General features: G+C 40.7%; 1 protein-coding gene across 4 annotated transcripts in view; it reads left to right on the plus strand.

The window, feature by feature from the left end:
- Positions 1-17714, plus strand: part of TMEM131L (transmembrane 131 like) — a 161535-nt gene that overhangs the window by 88799 nt on the left and 55022 nt on the right. For all 4 annotated transcript variants that reach the window (XM_035699049.2, XM_025439549.3, XM_025439552.3 and 1 more), the window contains one exon: positions 12-122. In XM_035699049.2, coding sequence (XP_035554942.2) covers positions 12-122 — 111 coding nt within the window. The remainder of the gene's footprint in view (positions 1-11; positions 123-17714) is intronic.

Below are 17714 nucleotides of genomic sequence, written 5' to 3' on the forward strand. Positions count from 1 at the left end.
TTTTCCTGAAGGTATCTGGAATTGGCACTCGAAGAATCTCTACCGAAGGGTCTGCAAAGCAGTTACCAAATGCTTATTTTCTGCTTCCACAGGTCCAGAGCATTCAGCTTTCACAAACGCAGGTAATTTTAATAGATTTATTTTGAATTCTGATAAACACCAAACTTTGTAGTCCTCTAAATTTATCTTTTGCAGCCTTTTTTATATAGGATTATTAGAGATGTTAAGCTCATTAGCTTTCTGCCTTTAGAAAAAAATCCTGATATATAGATAAATTAAAAATATATATGTAAAGTGTCAGTGGAATCCATGTACTTCTTCTGAAAGGCTGTATAGTCTATGATGTTGCTTTCTCATAGTTAGCTTAATCTCATATTTGATCATTTGAAAACTTTCCAGTTTTTCATTATTATTACCATTAGGCCATGTACATGTTTTATAAGTTTCTTTATTTCCTTTTTGGATTACCTATTTCCTTGGGGTATATTTTGTAAAGGGAGATTCTGTAGTTAAAGAGTATGAACCATTTTATAGAGCTTGTTAAATCTTACTAGGTTGCTTCTCGGGAAGACAGAACCTCTGTGGTCACCAGTAATGATATTTTCTCAGAAATGCCTTACTATCTTCTCCTCTCTCAGCTTCCAATCTTTCCTGAGTGTGGCTTAGTGGAAAGAAATGTTTTTGATATTTTAGAATGTGTATCCAGTCAGCCCGTGAACAGTGCAGGGATTGTGGGTGCCCACCCCCTCCGCAGTTCAAAATCTGTGTGTAACTTTTGACTCCCCGGAAACTTAACCAGAAGGCCTACAGATAATGTAAAAAGTTGATTAACATGTATTTTGTGTTGTAGGTATTACATACTGTATTCTTACAATAAAGTAAGCTAGAGAAAAGGTTATTAAGAAAATCATAAAGACGAGAAAGTCTGTTTACTGTACTGTACTCTATTTATCGAAAAAAAATGGCCTGTAAGTGGACCTCTGTAGTTCAGCCTGTGTTGTTCCAGGGTCAAGTGTAATATCTTAATGTTCTTTCAATATGCATTTCATTAATAGCATATAGGTTTGATCATTTTTCCCTTTTGACTTATTTCCTGGTGACTATGGATAATGTTTGAAATTGAGAAAACTCTTGAACCAATGTATGATGAACTTTGCCACCTTACCTACCTACCCTTTACTTTCTGATTAGTGAATAAAGAACATTGCTTAGATCTTTGTGTGGGTCGCAGCAGTACCTGAGGCTCTCCCTCATTCAACAGTCTTATTGAACCAGTGCTATGGGCACACAGTTTCCATGTTCCTGGAGCTTACATCCCAGTGGGAAGACAAGACAAGCAAAACTAATTTACCTGTAATGTAATGTCTGAGAGATTTGTCATCATTTAGATAATTCTTGGGAGTTTTTGGTATTACTTTTATTTTTATAAAATTGAATAACCCCTCCTCCCAGGATTTTAAGGACGATTTCTTAAGGTTTGTGAATTTGGATTTGGTTTAAATCCTAAGACCAGCGGGGATGTATTGAAAGGCTTTAAGCATAAGAATGACGTGATCTGATTGCATTTTTGTAAGGGGTGAAAAGGACTGGAGTCAGTATAACTTACATATGCTGATAGCATGGATTTTTTCTGCTGCACATTTTTAGTCTTATCTCGGGGCTGTCCTTCAGCAAAGGGGGTGGCTGAGAATGGCCAGGTTTCGCTGGTTACTGAGACTGGAAGCTTTGAATGCCAGATGCCATATTCGTGGTGATAAAAGTATTGAAACAGAGACAGGTGTTCAGATATCCTAGTTAAGAGGTTAATTTAAGGATACAGGGAATTAAGAGAGAGGGGCAATGACCATGCTGTCCTCCCTATGAGGCCTGCAGGGGATCTTGCTATGAAGAGAACTTGCATGTAACAGGCTGTACCTGCAGCTCTTGTCTGCTCTCCTTGACAACACCCGCTACCCTTTCCTGCAGCGAGGCTGTCATCATCTCTTCCAGGCCACTCAAGTAGCCCCGAACAGACCCGCCAGCATCTACTCTGGCTCTTTCAGAAGTCTCTGTCCCCCAAATGCAAGTTGGACCACACTTGGTGGTAATATGAAATGAAATACATTTGAAATACATTTCAGATAAATGGAATACATTTCAGAATTTGTAGCTAAAATTCAAATTTGGGTGCTGATCTTTTGTTAGAAACCAGTATTTTGGGACGCCTAGGTGGCTCAGTGGTTGAGCGTCTGCCTTCGGCTCAGGATGTGTCCCAGGATCTAGTTTTGAGTCCCACACTGGGCTCCCTACATGGAACCTGCTTCTCCCTCTGCCTGTGTCTCTGCCTCTCTCTCTCTCTGTGTGTGTGTCTCCCATGAATAAATAAATAAATCTTTAAAAAAACAACAACAGTATTTTGAAGATCTCACAATCAAAGAATATCTCTCAAAAGGCAGTTATTTTAGTCTTCCATTTTGTACTGTGATTCAGAAAAAAGGACATTTTAAAGTATTTTTCAAGGCTTACTATACCTAAAAACCTGCAACATTAGACTAAAGAAATCATTATGGTATTCCTCAGAAAAAATTCTGACTATAATATTTCTGCATTGAAACCACATACATATATATGTGTTTGTGTTGTGTTTTTAGTGACGATAAAATTGTCAGCTCTCCTTCCTCAGAACTATCTTCATTTTGATATTCTGTCTTAAGTTTTCTTCTTTCTGATTTTTGTTTAAGAGGATTTGGAAGTATCACCTCTAGCTCAGTTTAGAGCTGGAAGGTAGATCTCTTAAAACACGAAAGAGTAAGAAGGTGTAGGTGGAAATTAAGATGTCCTCAACTTTGCTTTCACTTACCTCCTTAGCTCCACATGAAGAAAAATAAATTTGTTGTGTTTAGGACTAAAGTTTGAAGTTGAGAGAAGAAATACAGTTGCTTTATGTGAGTCCATGGAGTCATAAGAAAACGGAGACTAAGGTGATAATAACCATTTAAAAACATTTTCACTCAAACAATAATAGGGCCAAATACTTTTTAGATTTTTTTGTGTGAGTAAAATAGATAGCCTGCTTATACGTTTGGGTTACATATGGGCCTAAATAGAGTTGTATTTTAGTATATTTAACTGAGTATTAAGAAAAACTAACTGGCTTAAACATAGGCAACAGGAGAAAAGGACATGCACCCAAGGATTCCTGAATATAAAGTGTCTAAAAGGTGTAGATGCTGCTTGATTCTTCCAAGCTAGAAATGTTGACCAGAGAAAGAAAAACAGCAGGAGTATTTTGTAAAGCCATGAGGGTGGATCAGCAAATGTGCTTCAGGTGCTGCATTGAGGAGACGTTAATCAAATGGGATTTTTAACTTGGCCATAAGCTACCATTTCAAAACTTGAAAGAAATTTGAGTTGTTGGAATGATCGTGGAGGATATCAGATATTTTGCTGCTGTAAACCCAACAAAAGTCCATCATGAGAAATTAAATCAGAAACAAGAGACAGATGTGTATCTTTGTACAGTGTTGTGACATATATGACCTGAAACACTTGATGCAGTTGCCTGCACTGTAACTTAAATTTGTAAAGAAACAAAATTAGGTTTTGGTCATGTACCAGGATGCTAGAGAGCTTGAGAAGCTAAATACGAATAGCGAAAGCTGTTTATGCCTGCCCCTCACTTAGAACATCAGCTCTGCAGGTCAGGGATCTTTATTTTGTTCACTGATGGACACATTGTAGGTGTAGGGCACATGCAGGCATGAAGGCATGAAAGTTATGCTTAAGCATCCAGGGATAAACAGGAAAATTCTTAGCACATAAGATTATACAGAGCAAAAATATACATAGTTTCAAGGAGGCTTTAGAGAGATTGTTAGAAAAATATAAGTAGGTCATTAAGGGAGAGCTAGGGTGACACAGGGAGCATTTCCCACACCTTCAGGTTAAGTTGCATGAGTATAAATGGTTTCTCCCTCCATGCTGTACATTACATCTCCAGGAATTATTTCTTTTATAACTGGAAGTTTGTACCTTTTGACCACTTTCACCCATTCTCCTCCCCCTACACCACCCACCTCTGGCAGTCATGAATCTGTTCTGAGTTCAGTTGTGTGTGTATATGTGTATGTGTTTTTTTCCCTAGAATCCACATTTAAGTGAGATCATATTGCATTTGGTTTTCTCTGTCTCATTTCACTTAGTATAACGAACGCCCTTCAAGTCCATCCATGTGACACAAATGGCAGGATTTCCTTCTTTTTTAGGAGTGAATAATATTCTGTTGTATGTACATACCACATTTTCTTATCCATTCATCCCTTGATGGACACTTAGGTTATTTCCCTGTCTTGGCTATTGTAAAAAGATGCTAGAAGTGCCTGGATGGCTCAGTCGGTTAATCTTCAAACTCTTGATTTCAGCTCAGGTCATGATCTCAGGGTCGTGAGTCCAAGCCCTGTGTTGGGCCCCATGCTTGGTGTGGAGCCTACTTAAAATGAAAATGCTACAGTGAACATGAAAGTGCAGATATTTTTCCAAGTTAGTGTTTTCATTTCCTTTGGATAAATACTCAGAAGTGGAATTGCTGGATCATATGGTAGTTCTATTTTTAATACTTTGAGGAATGGTTGTATTGTTTCCATTGTGGCTGCACCAATTTACATTCCCACCAACAGTGCACTAGAATTCCCTTTCCTTCACATTCTTATAGACTTGTTATATGTATATATATGAAAAAGTGAATGTTGATGGAAGACCAGGGAGCTCTTTCCACTGGGGATCAGCTAGCTATACTGAGTTTTTCAGATAGAGGGGATTGTCACTGCTCTTCCCTCACACTTTCTTAAAATTGCTTCCTGAGGTAGCAACTGGAAATTTTTTGGAATCAGAACACCTTAGCTCATGTATCCTTGCTACTTAATACAGATTACCTCATGTGAATATACTGTGATAGCAGTTGGTGTTACTCTCCATGCCCAGCATGGAGCATGCATACATACATACATATATACATACATACATATATACATACATACATACATACATACATACATACATATTCAGATAGCTATGACAAAAGTCAAGTTTAAGCAATGCTTAAAAATTATGGATTTATTTTATGGATACAAACTGGAGGAAAAATTAATTACTATATGTTTCCAAGCCTAGGAATCTTTCCGCTGAGCCACACTGCTTGTTGGAAGCATTAAATGAGCATCTGTAAAGCACCTAGTACAGAGCTTAATCCCTAATCAGAGTATAACTTTATTAAAGTACTCCAAAAAGGGCATTATTTGATATTTTATCCTCCTTTTCTAGAAGAGCATGTATTATATAAGAGCATGTATTTATTTTATTTGATATTTTCTTTACTAGTAGGGGAAAAAAGTGTTTGTAATGTCACATAGATCATGATTGCTGCTCCCCCCCCTTTTTAAAGATTTATTTTATTTTTATTTTATTTTTATTTTTTAAAGATATATTTATTTATTTATGATAGACATAGAGAGGCAGAGACACAGGCAGAGGGAAAAACAGGCTCCATGCCGGGAGCCTGACGTGGGACTTGATCCCGGGTGTCCAGGATCGCGCCCTGGGCCAAAGGCAGGCACTACACCGCTGAGCCACCCAAGGATCCCCAGATTTATTTATTTTAGAGACAGTGAGAGAGTGCAATAGGGAGAGGGAGAGGGAGAGAGAAGCACAAGCAGACTCCACGCTGTGCATGGAGCGCAGTGTGGCGCTCCATCTTATGGCCCTGGGATTTTGACCTGAGCCAAAAACGGAGAGTTGATCACTTAACTGACTATACCACCCAGGCGCCTCTGCTTGTGCCCTTTTAATATGAATATCCTAAGTTTAAGATACCAGTTTGTTTCTTAGAATAACAAAAACAACGTGTCTATCTCATGACATAAACTAGGGTGCCAGTGAACAATTGTTATCACATTTTTTTTTGCAGCATGAGCTCATTTTGATCCTTTTTATTTGGTCTTTTACCCATTGGTGTCTGACGTTTGCTTCTTTCCTGCTCAGTTGAATCAGATAAAGTGGTTCAGTCTCGGGATCCCTGGGTGGCGCAGCGGTTTAGCGCCTGCCTTTGGACCAGGGCGCGATCCTGGAGACCCAGGATCGAATCCCACGTCAGGCTCCCGGCATGGAGCCTGCTTCTCCCTCTGCCTATGTCTCTGCCTCTCTCTCTCTCTTTCTGTGTGACTATCATAAATTTAAAAAAAAAAAAAAATTAAAAAAAAAAAGTGGTTCAGTCTCTTTTGCTGGAAACAGAAGTGTATGTGTGTGGTTCGTCTTCTCTCTAGATTCTTGCTGGCCCAGTGTGTTGTAGTGGCCGCTGAGTTTGGTGGGGAGGAGGATATACACTTGACATGTGGGTCTGCTCTTAGGAAGAAAGTAGGGGAGCAAGAGAACTTAAGATTGCTTTTTACTTTTTAAACCTTTTCATTTGGCCCTTCTTTTTCATTTGATGGAAATGAAGTGAGGGTTCCTAGCAGATGAGAAGTCACTGTTACAGTGGGTCCAAGTGAGAGTTTTAGGTTAGTCTGCTTTTGCTGTGCTCTTGTCATTATTTGTCCCTTGTCTTATCCTAGTCATTCTCTGCTCCAGTCCATGCATTACACTGCTGCTCTGATGTCCTCCAAAACAGTGCCATTCACTGCTTCCCTGGTGTCTGTCCTCATGGGGTCCTGTAGCGTGGTGTGTGAGGCCCTCGGCACCTGCTGCAGCTTCCTCTCCAGGCTCCGATGTCCCACCCTTCTCTTCTCTGCTCTGGTTACTCACTGTCAGAACATGCCGCATATCTCTTTTTACATGCCTTACCTTCATAAACTTTCACCCCATTCTAACTTGAATGATTCTTCTCATTCCATCCTTGGAGATCTGGTTGGGGTATCACCTCCTCGCAGCCTCCCCAGGGTCCTAGGCAAGACTGTGTTCCAGGTCCCCTGGCACTTGGTTCAGGCCCCTGCTTGAACATTTGGGGTCCTGTGTCATCTCCCTCTCTTGTTCTTCCACAAGGCCATCTAGGATAGGACCTGTTTCCTTTTCATTTTTATAATCTCAACATCAGTTTAGTGTATAGTACACTGAGGGCCTCCAGAGTTTTTAATAGCTACGTGAGTCAGTGGGCATCTGAGCTGAGGTCCCCAAATAGCATATCTACCTGTCTTTCCATGTAAGATTTGTATGACTTCACCTTTTCACCGCATCAGCCACTTTGACCTTCACCAGATTTACTACCAGGGCAGGTGGTAATATTCTTATTTTAGAAACTGTGGAGTAGACTCAGAGTTTAAGTGACTTGGTGGTAGCTGAGAGCAGAGCTGGAATTGGTAGTGCCAGCTTAATCTGCTGCCGGATTTTCCCCATATCTAGTAAGTGTTGTGATGACTTTCATATCTGTTGACTTAGCAATTCATTGTCCACAAAAGACAAATCGCAAATAAAATGGGATTTTTTTGCCGCATTTTTATAATGGCAGTAAAATAGGAACAGCTTTTAAAGGCTCAGCAGTATAGAGGATCCCTGGGTGGCTCAGTGGTTTAGTGCGTGCCTTTGGCCCAGGGCATGATCCTGGAGTCCTGGGATCGAGTCCCACATCAGGCTCTCTGCATGGAGCCTGCTTCTCCCTCTGCCTGTGTCTCTGTCTTTGTCTCTCTCTCTCTGTCTCATGAATAAATAAATAAAATCTGTTTAAAAAAAAATAAAGGCTCAACAGTAGAAAAAGGATTTGATAAATTTGATTACATCAATAGGTCAGACTATTAAGTAGGTCTTCCAAGTTATGATTATGATCCTTAATCTGACAAGTGAATAGTAGAATAGAAGCTAGACTATATTTGGTAATTGTAACTGCCAATATATGGTGGGATAGAATACATAAATATAGCTGTGTTAGGTTTATGAAAAAGTGAGAGTTTTTATTTTTTAATGTTTTTTACAGCACTGTTTTGATTCCAAACCATTGAGATTTGAGGAGTGTTTTAGTGGTTTATTTTGGCATAATTCAAACAATATTTGAAATTGGCATTGTCTCAGAATCTGGCATATATATAGGCTCACTGTCGCAATAAGCTCTTGGAGATTTACAAGAACTTAAGTTACTGTCATTAGAATCATTGTAAAATAATGTTTATTTTTTTAAAAAGACTTGTTTTATTTGAGAGAGAGAAAGCACAAGCAGGGGGAGCAGAGAGAGGGAGGGAGAAACACACTCCTCGCTGAGCGGGGAGCCTGATGCAGAGCTCCATCATGGGACCCTGAGATCATGACCTGAGGTGAAGACAGATGCTTAGCTGACTGAACCATGCAGGCACCCCTATAAAATAATGTTTACTGTTAAAAATAAAATGATAAGGCAATATGGAAAACCCAGAGAAGTTTTAAAATGTGAGGAAAGCCCATGACACACAGCCTCACCAAGTAAAGGGGTGTGTGTTTGTGTGTGTGTGTGTTCTAACATAGGATCATATTATCAAATTATCTAAAAGTGAGATTGTGGTTATAAACAATTATAATGTAATCATAAGCTAGCATGGGTAACCAGAGAAGTAAAAGATTAGTAGTAAGCCCCAAGACCCTGGTCACACTTGGCAAAGATAACTGGGATTAATGTTTTATCATCTGCTTTCAGTGTATTTCCTGAGTATGCATGTATGTGATGAGGGGTTCCCCTTCCCCACCACAGTATAGTGTTGCTGGCTTGTGGAAAGGAGAGATTCTTTCTGGGTGTGCTGTGTGGTATCTAATGCATTTCAGACCAGGAGTTCCTAACCTTTTCAGATTGGCACAGCCTTTGCTTTTGGAGTGGCGATATCGGGCCCTTGTGCCTGCCTGTCCAGGACAGGTGTTGGGCAGGGGCTGCATGGAGTCCAATGCCTGCCAGGCTGGGGGGAAGGTGTCCCAAGTTGCTTTCTTGCTTTTTGTCTCCTGAGGTGCTGATCCTTGTCAATTAAGTGTGGTGATCTGCAAGGGAAGCTGTAAAATCAGTATAGGGAGGGGACCTCGGAAAGTTTTTTCAATCACAGTTCAACGGAAGAGAAAGGGGCACATTTCTCACTAATAAATTGTAAGAGTCTGGTCTAGGATTTGGAGATGAAACATAGAGAACAGGAAAAGGTTCTTAAACCTCTGAGGCTGTCCTATTTTCTGGATGGGCTTCCATAATTAGTTAAATGAAAGAAACACTTTCTGAATGTGATAGCTGAGAATTCCTACAAATATATGTGTAATCAGTAATGTATTTAATATTATTTCTTTGCATGATGAAAGCTGTTTGATTTTCCTTTAACATAAAAATGATAGAGTATCAGAGTCTGGAAAGTACTACTATATGTTAGGTGAGTATATGCCAATACTTAATTTTTGTCTACCTACCTGAATATGGATTTTATTTTTTGAAATAAAATCTTTGTAAGTGCTGTGTGCATTCTTTAAATTAATAGTGGACATTAAGAAGGAAAAGAGACTACTAATATATCAATAATGAATACAGTGGTATGGAAAGTAGTATATATAAGAAGGAGAGTGTGGAACATTTGTATGAGTGGATATGGCTTTTAAAAATAGGGAAATTGGAAAACAAGGAAATTGCTTAATTTGTACATTTTTCTCTTTTTCATCTCATTCCAATGAAGATGATTCAAGGGGATGGGAACGTGGGAAGTGGAAAGTGGAAGGAAGAAAGCATGGGAAAGACTAGAGAGAAATGCCTAGATGTGTGGGGGTGGCTGTCTCTCTTCCTTCTGTTCTATAGGGCAGGGAGTCCCCTCCCCTCTGTCTTACCCTTGTTGCTTATCATCGAAATTCTCTGCTCTCTTGGCAAGAGAGAACAGTTCTTGGAGAGCTGTTTCCTGGTCTATCCTTTGACTCAGTGCTTCCTGTTTCTCTTCTGCCTCCAGGGAGAATTGACTAGCTCCTTAGGGAAAACCCTGAGAGACCCCTAGTGTAGCAAGTACAGTACTTAAAAGCTTTTGTTTTTAAGAGTGTCTTTTCCTTTGCCAAGATTATAAACTCCTTAAGGGCAGGAATCCTGTTTTAGCCAGTGTTTGTTTTCTTATCCAGCACGGTTTGGCCATATAACATGTGGTAAATAAATGCTTGAAAATTGAATAAATGATCTTAAAAAGGAAGAAACTATAATTTTAACATTTATGAACTTATGAGTTATGAATCGTTTTTGGCCTCTTTCAAACATTTATTATATTAGAATATTATAGAAACTTTTATTGGGGTATTTGAAGATGCCCAATAAATGACACCTGTATTCCTGGCCAAGTTCTGAACTAGTGGACATAGAAGAATCAGGAGTCAGGGGGTGCGCCTGGGTGGTTCAGTCAGTTAAATGTCTGACTTTTGATATCAGCTCAGGGCTTAATCTCAGGGTTGTGAGTTCAAGCCTCAGTTTGGGCTCCATGCTGGGCGTGGAGCCTAGTTAAAAAAAAAGAAAAGAAAAGAAAAGAATCAGGAGTCCGGAAACCAAAATGCCACTGTCATATTGCTGATAAGCCACATGCTCACATATCAGTTGAGGTCAGAGAACCAGTTACTAACTCCCTGTCCCCTTGGGTAGATCATGAGGTGGCCCATCAGAAGGAGGTTTGAGTCTGAAGGACAGAGATACCCTTCTCTAGAGTAGAGAGAAAAGAAACCAGTTCCTCCGTGAGCCCCCTACCCTTCTTGGTGCTGTCTACCACACATCATCATGGTCTGTTGCCCACTGACAGGCAGTCCCATCTACCTCCAAGTGGAGAAGAAGACTGGGGGCAAAAGGACAGGTGAATTTAGGGAAAGAGAATCCTTTCCTAATAGCATTCCTCATTTTTTTGTACCTGTGACTCATTGGGCTTGCCTGTGATCAAGAATGGGATCACCCGGGCAGCCCCGGTGGCTCAGCAGTTTAGTGCCGCCTGCAGCCCAGGGTGTGATCCTGGAGACCCGGGATCGAGTTCCACGTCGGACTTTCTGAATGGAGCCTACTTCTCCCTCTGCCTGTGTCCCTGCCTTTCTCTCTCTCCTCTCTGTGTATTCTCATGAATAAATAAATAAAATCTTAAAAAAAAAAAAAAAAAAAAAAGAATGGGATCACCCTTCCTCTGACAAGGAGATCAGCCGACTTCTGGCAACTGTGCCCCCACTTTCCTTAGTTTCTTCCTCTGTTCCTCCTCCCACTGGAACCAAACTCCCATTTCTTTGATCCTCCTCACACTGTTGGGGAGCATTGTTGAATTTGTCCCTAGAAAGCTCTGAGATAGATTAGAATAATTCATTAATAGTCTGTTCCAAAGCCACATTGCAGTCAAGGTTGAAAGTTCATGTCATCATCTGTTTCCTATTCTGAATTCTTTTCAAGTATGCTATCCAATACAGCTTATCAGTTTTTGCAGTGGGATCAAATAACAGAGTTAAGATACTCCAATAAAAAAAAAAAAAATACCAGCCATGTTAAGTGTGCCCCATCATAGAGATGCATAGTATAGTGAATAAGAAGGTGACTTCTAAAACCAGACCACCTGGGTAAAAATCTCAGTCACCTCTGAGTGACCTTGGCCAGATTACCTAACCTCTTCATGTCTGTTTACCCATAAAATAAAATAACACTACTTTATAAGATTGCTGTAGCTGTTGACTAAGTTCATGCTTGTGTACAACTAAAGTGCTTAGAACTAGTACCTGGCACCTAATTAAAATGCATTCATCACTTAAAAAAAAAAGTTTTGAACATAAACCTTCTGTTGTGAAATTCTTGGAGAATTTTTAAATTTAGGGATTCAGTCCTCTGGCAAGATGTGAAAGTTCAAGGCCATAGTCCCATATCAAATTATCTTGGCTTGTGAGTTAACATTAAAACAATTTGAAGCCCTCCCCAATTTCTTATTTTTTTGGTCTTAGCCCGAGAAGTTGTCCATGCCTGAGTGACCTGGGGAGCTAAGAGGCTGGCTCTCACTAGAGTGTGTGTGGCTTCCCCAAATTACATTGGCTTAATATTAAGTAACTTGGGGTACCTGACCGGCTCAGTTGGTCGAGCATGAGACTTTTGATCTTGGGATTGTGAGTTCGAGGCCCATGTTGGATATAGAGATTACTTAAAAATGAAAAAAAATATTTAAAAAAGTATCAAGTCTTTCTTGAGCTTTGCTTGAGTCTAGAATCTTAAGACATACAAGAATATCTGATAATCAACCTTACATCTACTGGATTTGGAAAATATGCCTCCCATCTCAGCCCTCAAGGGACTAATTCTAAGCAGAATTGTTTCCATACTTCATTTTTGCCAAAAAGAGGGATGGAGGATGCAGAGTATCACCTTGGTTTTGGCTTTAGTTTACGCCAGTTGTTTTGATTCCAAGACCTTTGCATTTAAAATCAATGGGAAGAGATCGCCTGTCCGGAGGCTGACTTGAGACCTCAGTGACTTGGTGAAGCACCACCTGCACTTACCGGCTCCTCTCAGGAAGTAGCCCGTGAGGCCCTGTAGTCTTCCCTCTGAGTTAGCAGAGTTAGTACTTCGTGGTGGTGGCAGCCCAGGCACAGATATGTCTTTGTTCTCCTTTCCTTCACGGAGCCTTTGTTTCTGGCATTCCTGTGCTGAATGATGTGGACATCCTGTTGGAGATGGAGCGGCTGCAGTGCCTGGGCAGGGGCATATGGGGATCTGTGCACACACTGGTTTCCATGGCCTCTTACAGTAGACTCACTGAGGCTTCTAGAACCTGCTTCTGAGAGAAGGCTTTTCCCTTTTAGTGTGCCCCCCCCCCCGCTTTTTTTTTAAAGATTTTATTTACTTATTCATGATAGACCTAGAGAGAGAGAGAGAGGCAGAGACACAGGAGAAGGGAAAGAAGCAGGCTCCATGCTGGGAGCCCAACGTGGGACAAAGGCAGGCGCTAAAACGATGAGCCACCCAGGGATTCCCCCCCCCACCCCCCTTCAAGTGGAGGATTGTTCTTAGCAGATTCTTGGAGGGGAGCTGCTATTGACCTTTCAGGAGCTTATGGCCTGGTGGGGAGAGCACCTTGGCCGTGAGCCGCTCACCGTCTCCTCCGGGTTGTGAGTGTGCCCCCCTTTCTCTGCAGTCAAGGGCTATGCCTCCAGGATGTGCTTGTCTTTTCCTGTCCCCTCTTCCTCTTGGGAAGGCTCAGTTGAGTTTTTAGCTATTTAACCAGCTTTTTTTTTTTTTTTTTTTTTCGGTCTTTTTATTTCTCTAACATCTGTAAAGCTGCTACTTTTTTTTGGAATCAAGTCGTTCCTTTTTCTTTTTGATCTAGATTATATATATATATATATATTTTTTTTTTCTCTCTCTCTCTCTCTCTCTCTCTAGATGTTCCTCTAGATATTTTCTGGTGAGTTCTCCTAAAGGGAGAGAGATAAAATCAATCAGTTATGGGTCTGCTGACAGCATCTGTTGTTCAAACAAATCTCTTCCCTGGGTTGGAGAGTCTTCCACAGGAGATGCTCTCCTATCATGCCAACATCTAAATCAGGCCTGGGGTCAGTCTTTCTTGATTTTCTTGCCTGGTTCCCCTTTAATGGGTTTCCTCTTTTTACTGTGCCTTCTCTTAGACTGAGTCCTACTTCTGTAAACTTCTCAGACATGTTCTCCCAGGGCATGGGCATTAACTGTGTTTCAACCTAATACTTTCAGAGCATTCTGCTCTGACTTTCCTGTCCCCTGCCCCTGTGAACCTGTCCAGGTCTTCTCTCGTAACTGGGTATAGCTGTCTCAGTACTCAGTTGGCTCTTACTAGGGGTTCTGCACCTGGCTTTAGAAGTGCTTGCCTTCGTAACTCCTATTACCGAATCCTGGTTCCTTCCTGGGGAACAGTTCCCATCTGCTGTGGTCTTGCTTTTCTTCCATTTTTTAAAGCTCCAGTGAGCACAAAGATCTGTCTCCTTCATTTCAGTTTGCTACCAGGCTTTCTCCATCTCTGTGTCTGTTGGACCTTTGAGGTCTTGTTTTCTCATTCGAATTTTGTCTAGTTGTTCTCTAAGAGATTAGTCTTTCTCTCTTTTTTAAAAGATTTTATTTATTCATGAGAGACAGGGAGACATAGGCAGAGGGAGAAGGAGGCTCTCTGCAGGGAGCCCGCTAAGGAACTTGATCTCAGGATCATGACCTGAGCCAAAGGCAGATGCTCAAACACTGAGCTACCCAGGTGCCCCCAGTTAGTCTTTCTCTCTCTTTTCTTTTTAATTTTAAAAAAATTTTTTAAGTCTTTCTCTTAAGGGGAACCCTGTCTTCCTCCTGCTTCATCAATCTGCCTTTTTTTGTTTTGTTTTCTCTTCATCTTGCTCTGATAGGAAAACTAAACCATGTTTCTCTAACCTTTTAGCACCCCTTTGATGTCCAGAGTGGACTGGATTGTTCCAAGGACAGACCTTCATGGTTGCCTTCTTTGTGCATGCAATAATTGTGTCACATTGCTTCTCGGACTCCACCCAAGATGAGAGCATATCTCTGTCTTCTACCCTTATTGCTTCTTTATTTATAAAATCTGCCATCCATCTGTGAATCTGTCTTTTTGGATCTTGAGCATCTAAAGCAGCAGTTGGCACTTAAGGGATTAATAAATCTAGAGCCAGTGAGTTGGGGAGGAACTTTTGAGTCTATGGGCCAGCCCACGTGAAGTTAAGCTAGACCCTTTCATAGTTTCAACTCTTAGCCATGAAGATAATGTATGAAAAAGGAACAGAATTCGGAGCAACTTGTCTGTACTGTCTGCCTGGAGGTGGACCCAACAGTCTGTTCACAATCTGACTATAAAAGCAATTGGTGCACTGGAAGTTCTCTCTATTGTGGGGGGAGCTCTGACTGTGACATCTTCTGCTCTTTCTTTTTCCTTCTCTCCTTTCCTTTCTTTTCCTAGTGGTAAAGTATATCATAAACTCCCATTTTAAGTGTGAGTTGAGTGGCATGAAGTACATTCACCCTGTTGTGGAACTGTCACCACCGTCCATTCCAGAACTTTTTCATCTTCCCTAACTGAAACTCTTATACACACTATATAGCAGCTCCCCATTAATCTCTCCTCTCAGTCCCCCATGACCATTACTCTGCTTTCTGGCTCTATGAATTTGACTATTTTAGGCACCCTCACATAATTGGAATCACAGAATGTTTGCCCTTTTGTGTCTGGCTTATTCCACTCTGATACAGCTTTTCAGGGCTTCTCTGTGTTGTCGTATATGTGTCAGAACTTCCTTCTCTTTTAAGACCAAATAACACTTCATTGCATGGATACACCATGTTTTGTTTATTCATTCGTCCTTGGATGAATTTTGGCTTTTGGTTTCTGCTTTTGACTGCTGTACATAATGCTGCTATAAATTTGGGTGTACAAATTATCTGTTCGAATCCCTCCTGTCACTTTTTTTTTTAAGATTTTATTTATTTATTCATGAGAGACAGAGAAAGAGAGAAGAAGCAGGCTCCATGCAGGAAGCCTGATGTGGGACTCGATCCCGGGACTCCAGGATCACGCCCTGGGCCAAACAAAGGCAGGCTCCAAACCGCTGAGCCACCCAGGGATCCCCCCTCCTGTCACTTTGAAGTAGAGTTGGTGGATCATACAGTAATTCCATGTTTGATTTTTTTGAGGAACCACCATACTGTTTCCACCACATCATCCTTTCTTCTATAGCCATAGCTGATCTTTGCCATGGCTACACCTGTTTAGGTAAAAGCTATGCCCACATTGCTCAAGGTCAAGCTACAAAGGCCTGCATCACAAAGGCTGAACTTTTGTTGAGCCTGGACCCAGGGTCAAGGCCGGAGCTAGGCCTTCAGTACCCACTTGTCATTTGCTTAAGGCCAGCAGCATCCAATTGTATAAAAATAGCTGCTTTGCCTTTGGATCAAGCCACCATATGCTGCATGATTTACTAAGGTGAAAATCCCACAAGGCTCTCCTGAAACTGCCAGCCCAGTTTGTAACAGTTAAAAGCTAGCTCCCCAAGTGCAAAAGCCAGAGTGTTGCACAATACAGGCCACTGTCACTGGGTTCAACGAAAAGTCTCAGTATCTAAGTGTTAACTTGTTCTCCACATTGCTTTTTGTCTGTCTTTCAGGGTTTTTGGCACATTTCAGGAGGGTGGAAGGTTGTGGGCAATAAATGGCTCTTCTCTCCTCTTTTGGGTTCTGAACCCAAAGTGAAATAAGACGAAAAGAATTTGAAATGTTTAAGAAAAAAACAAAAGAAAACAGCCCTCTTCTCTTAGAAACCAAAGGGGCATGGAAGAGGAGTTTCCCCTCTTAAAACTTTTGATGTGGGTTTTCCCAGAAGCATTTAAGTTATTTCTTGTGGAATTTTATTAATTTAATGCATTAATTGTGAATGAATAAGTAAAAACAATAACGCTCCCTTTTGAAGGTCTACTCTGCCTTGTGCTTGTCGTCTGTATCTCATTTAGGGCTCGTAACTGGCTTGAACTCACTCACTGTCTTATTGAAGAGGAAACTGAGTCTTAGGCAGGGTATGAGATGTCCCTAAGCTTTTGTGGCTGGAGTTTCATCTTGAATTTAGTTTATGGCAAAGCTTTTTCTAAAAAAGATGTGCATAAGAGAAAATGCAAAAATGTGTGTTTTTTAATCCCTCTTCCCTTAAAACAGAAAAACTAATTTCAGCCACTTCCTAGGATTTTACAAATATTTTAGTGAGGGGGGCCTGGCAATGTAGGTGAATTTTGTTTCCGTGGCTAAATATCTGAGGATTAGCACAGCAGTGGGGAGGGCTGAAGCACAGCCGCTGTTTAAGGGTGAAAGCAACCCTACAGTGCTGACTAATAACTCAGCTGAGTCCCTCTGTTGTGCAGGAAACACTAAATTAGGAGTTTGGTTATAGAGCATGGCCATTGTGTGGAAGGGACCCAAGAAAGTGTCTGTGTTATGCAAAATCACTTGCTGTGTAGATTCTGTTGTACGTAGCACTGTATATGTGGGCTACTGACTGGAATAGTCCCACGGCTTATACAGAATCTGGGTTCCTACTGATATACGTGCTGGCATAAGAAAATTGACCTGTGTAAGAACCTTTTAAAACTTAGCATTCAAAATTGTGGAGGAGGAGAAAAATAGGACCTAATATTGAGATTTATCTATAATTCTTTCATATTTCACAAGCTATGTTCCTTAAATACAAGGTTTCTGTGTGTGGTCATTACTGTGAACATCATAATTTCAAGGCTTTTGATCATTCTCTCTGGATTAATATATTATAGATTCTTATATACTTTTGTTAGGAGATTGGTTTATTCTTGTTAGTAAAAGTCATCTAAAGTGACAGGACTTGAAAGTCTCTCATTTTGTTTCCTCTTTACTTGTACATCATCACCTCAAATAACACTCTGCCCTGGCTTGGTGTGCAAAGACCAGCTTCTTAGCAGGTACAGAACTAGGTGATTTCTTCTCTTTTAGCTCCAGTTAACTAGACATGTAGCATAAAACCAAGGGAATATAAGCCGTTACAAAAGGTTTGTTTGTTTTTTAAACACTTCCATTTCCTTGACTATGGCATTATCTCTTGGTATGGTTTTCTAATGCATGTTCCCCATGGTGAAGAACTTCCCAGCTTTTAAATTCAGGAGAAGTAGACTTGGTCTGTTCTGATTTACTTAGAAAAAAAGTACTGACTTGTGTTAAAAGATCTGCTTTTTTTTTTTTTTTCCTTATTTCTCCACTAGCTAAATTTAGGATCTTTGATAAGTCATTTAACCCCTCCAAA

Source organism: Canis lupus, chromosome 15, assembly GCF_003254725.2.
Source record: "Canis lupus dingo isolate Sandy chromosome 15, ASM325472v2, whole genome shotgun sequence".
Classification (NCBI taxonomy): Eukaryota; Metazoa; Chordata; class Mammalia; order Carnivora; family Canidae; genus Canis; species Canis lupus.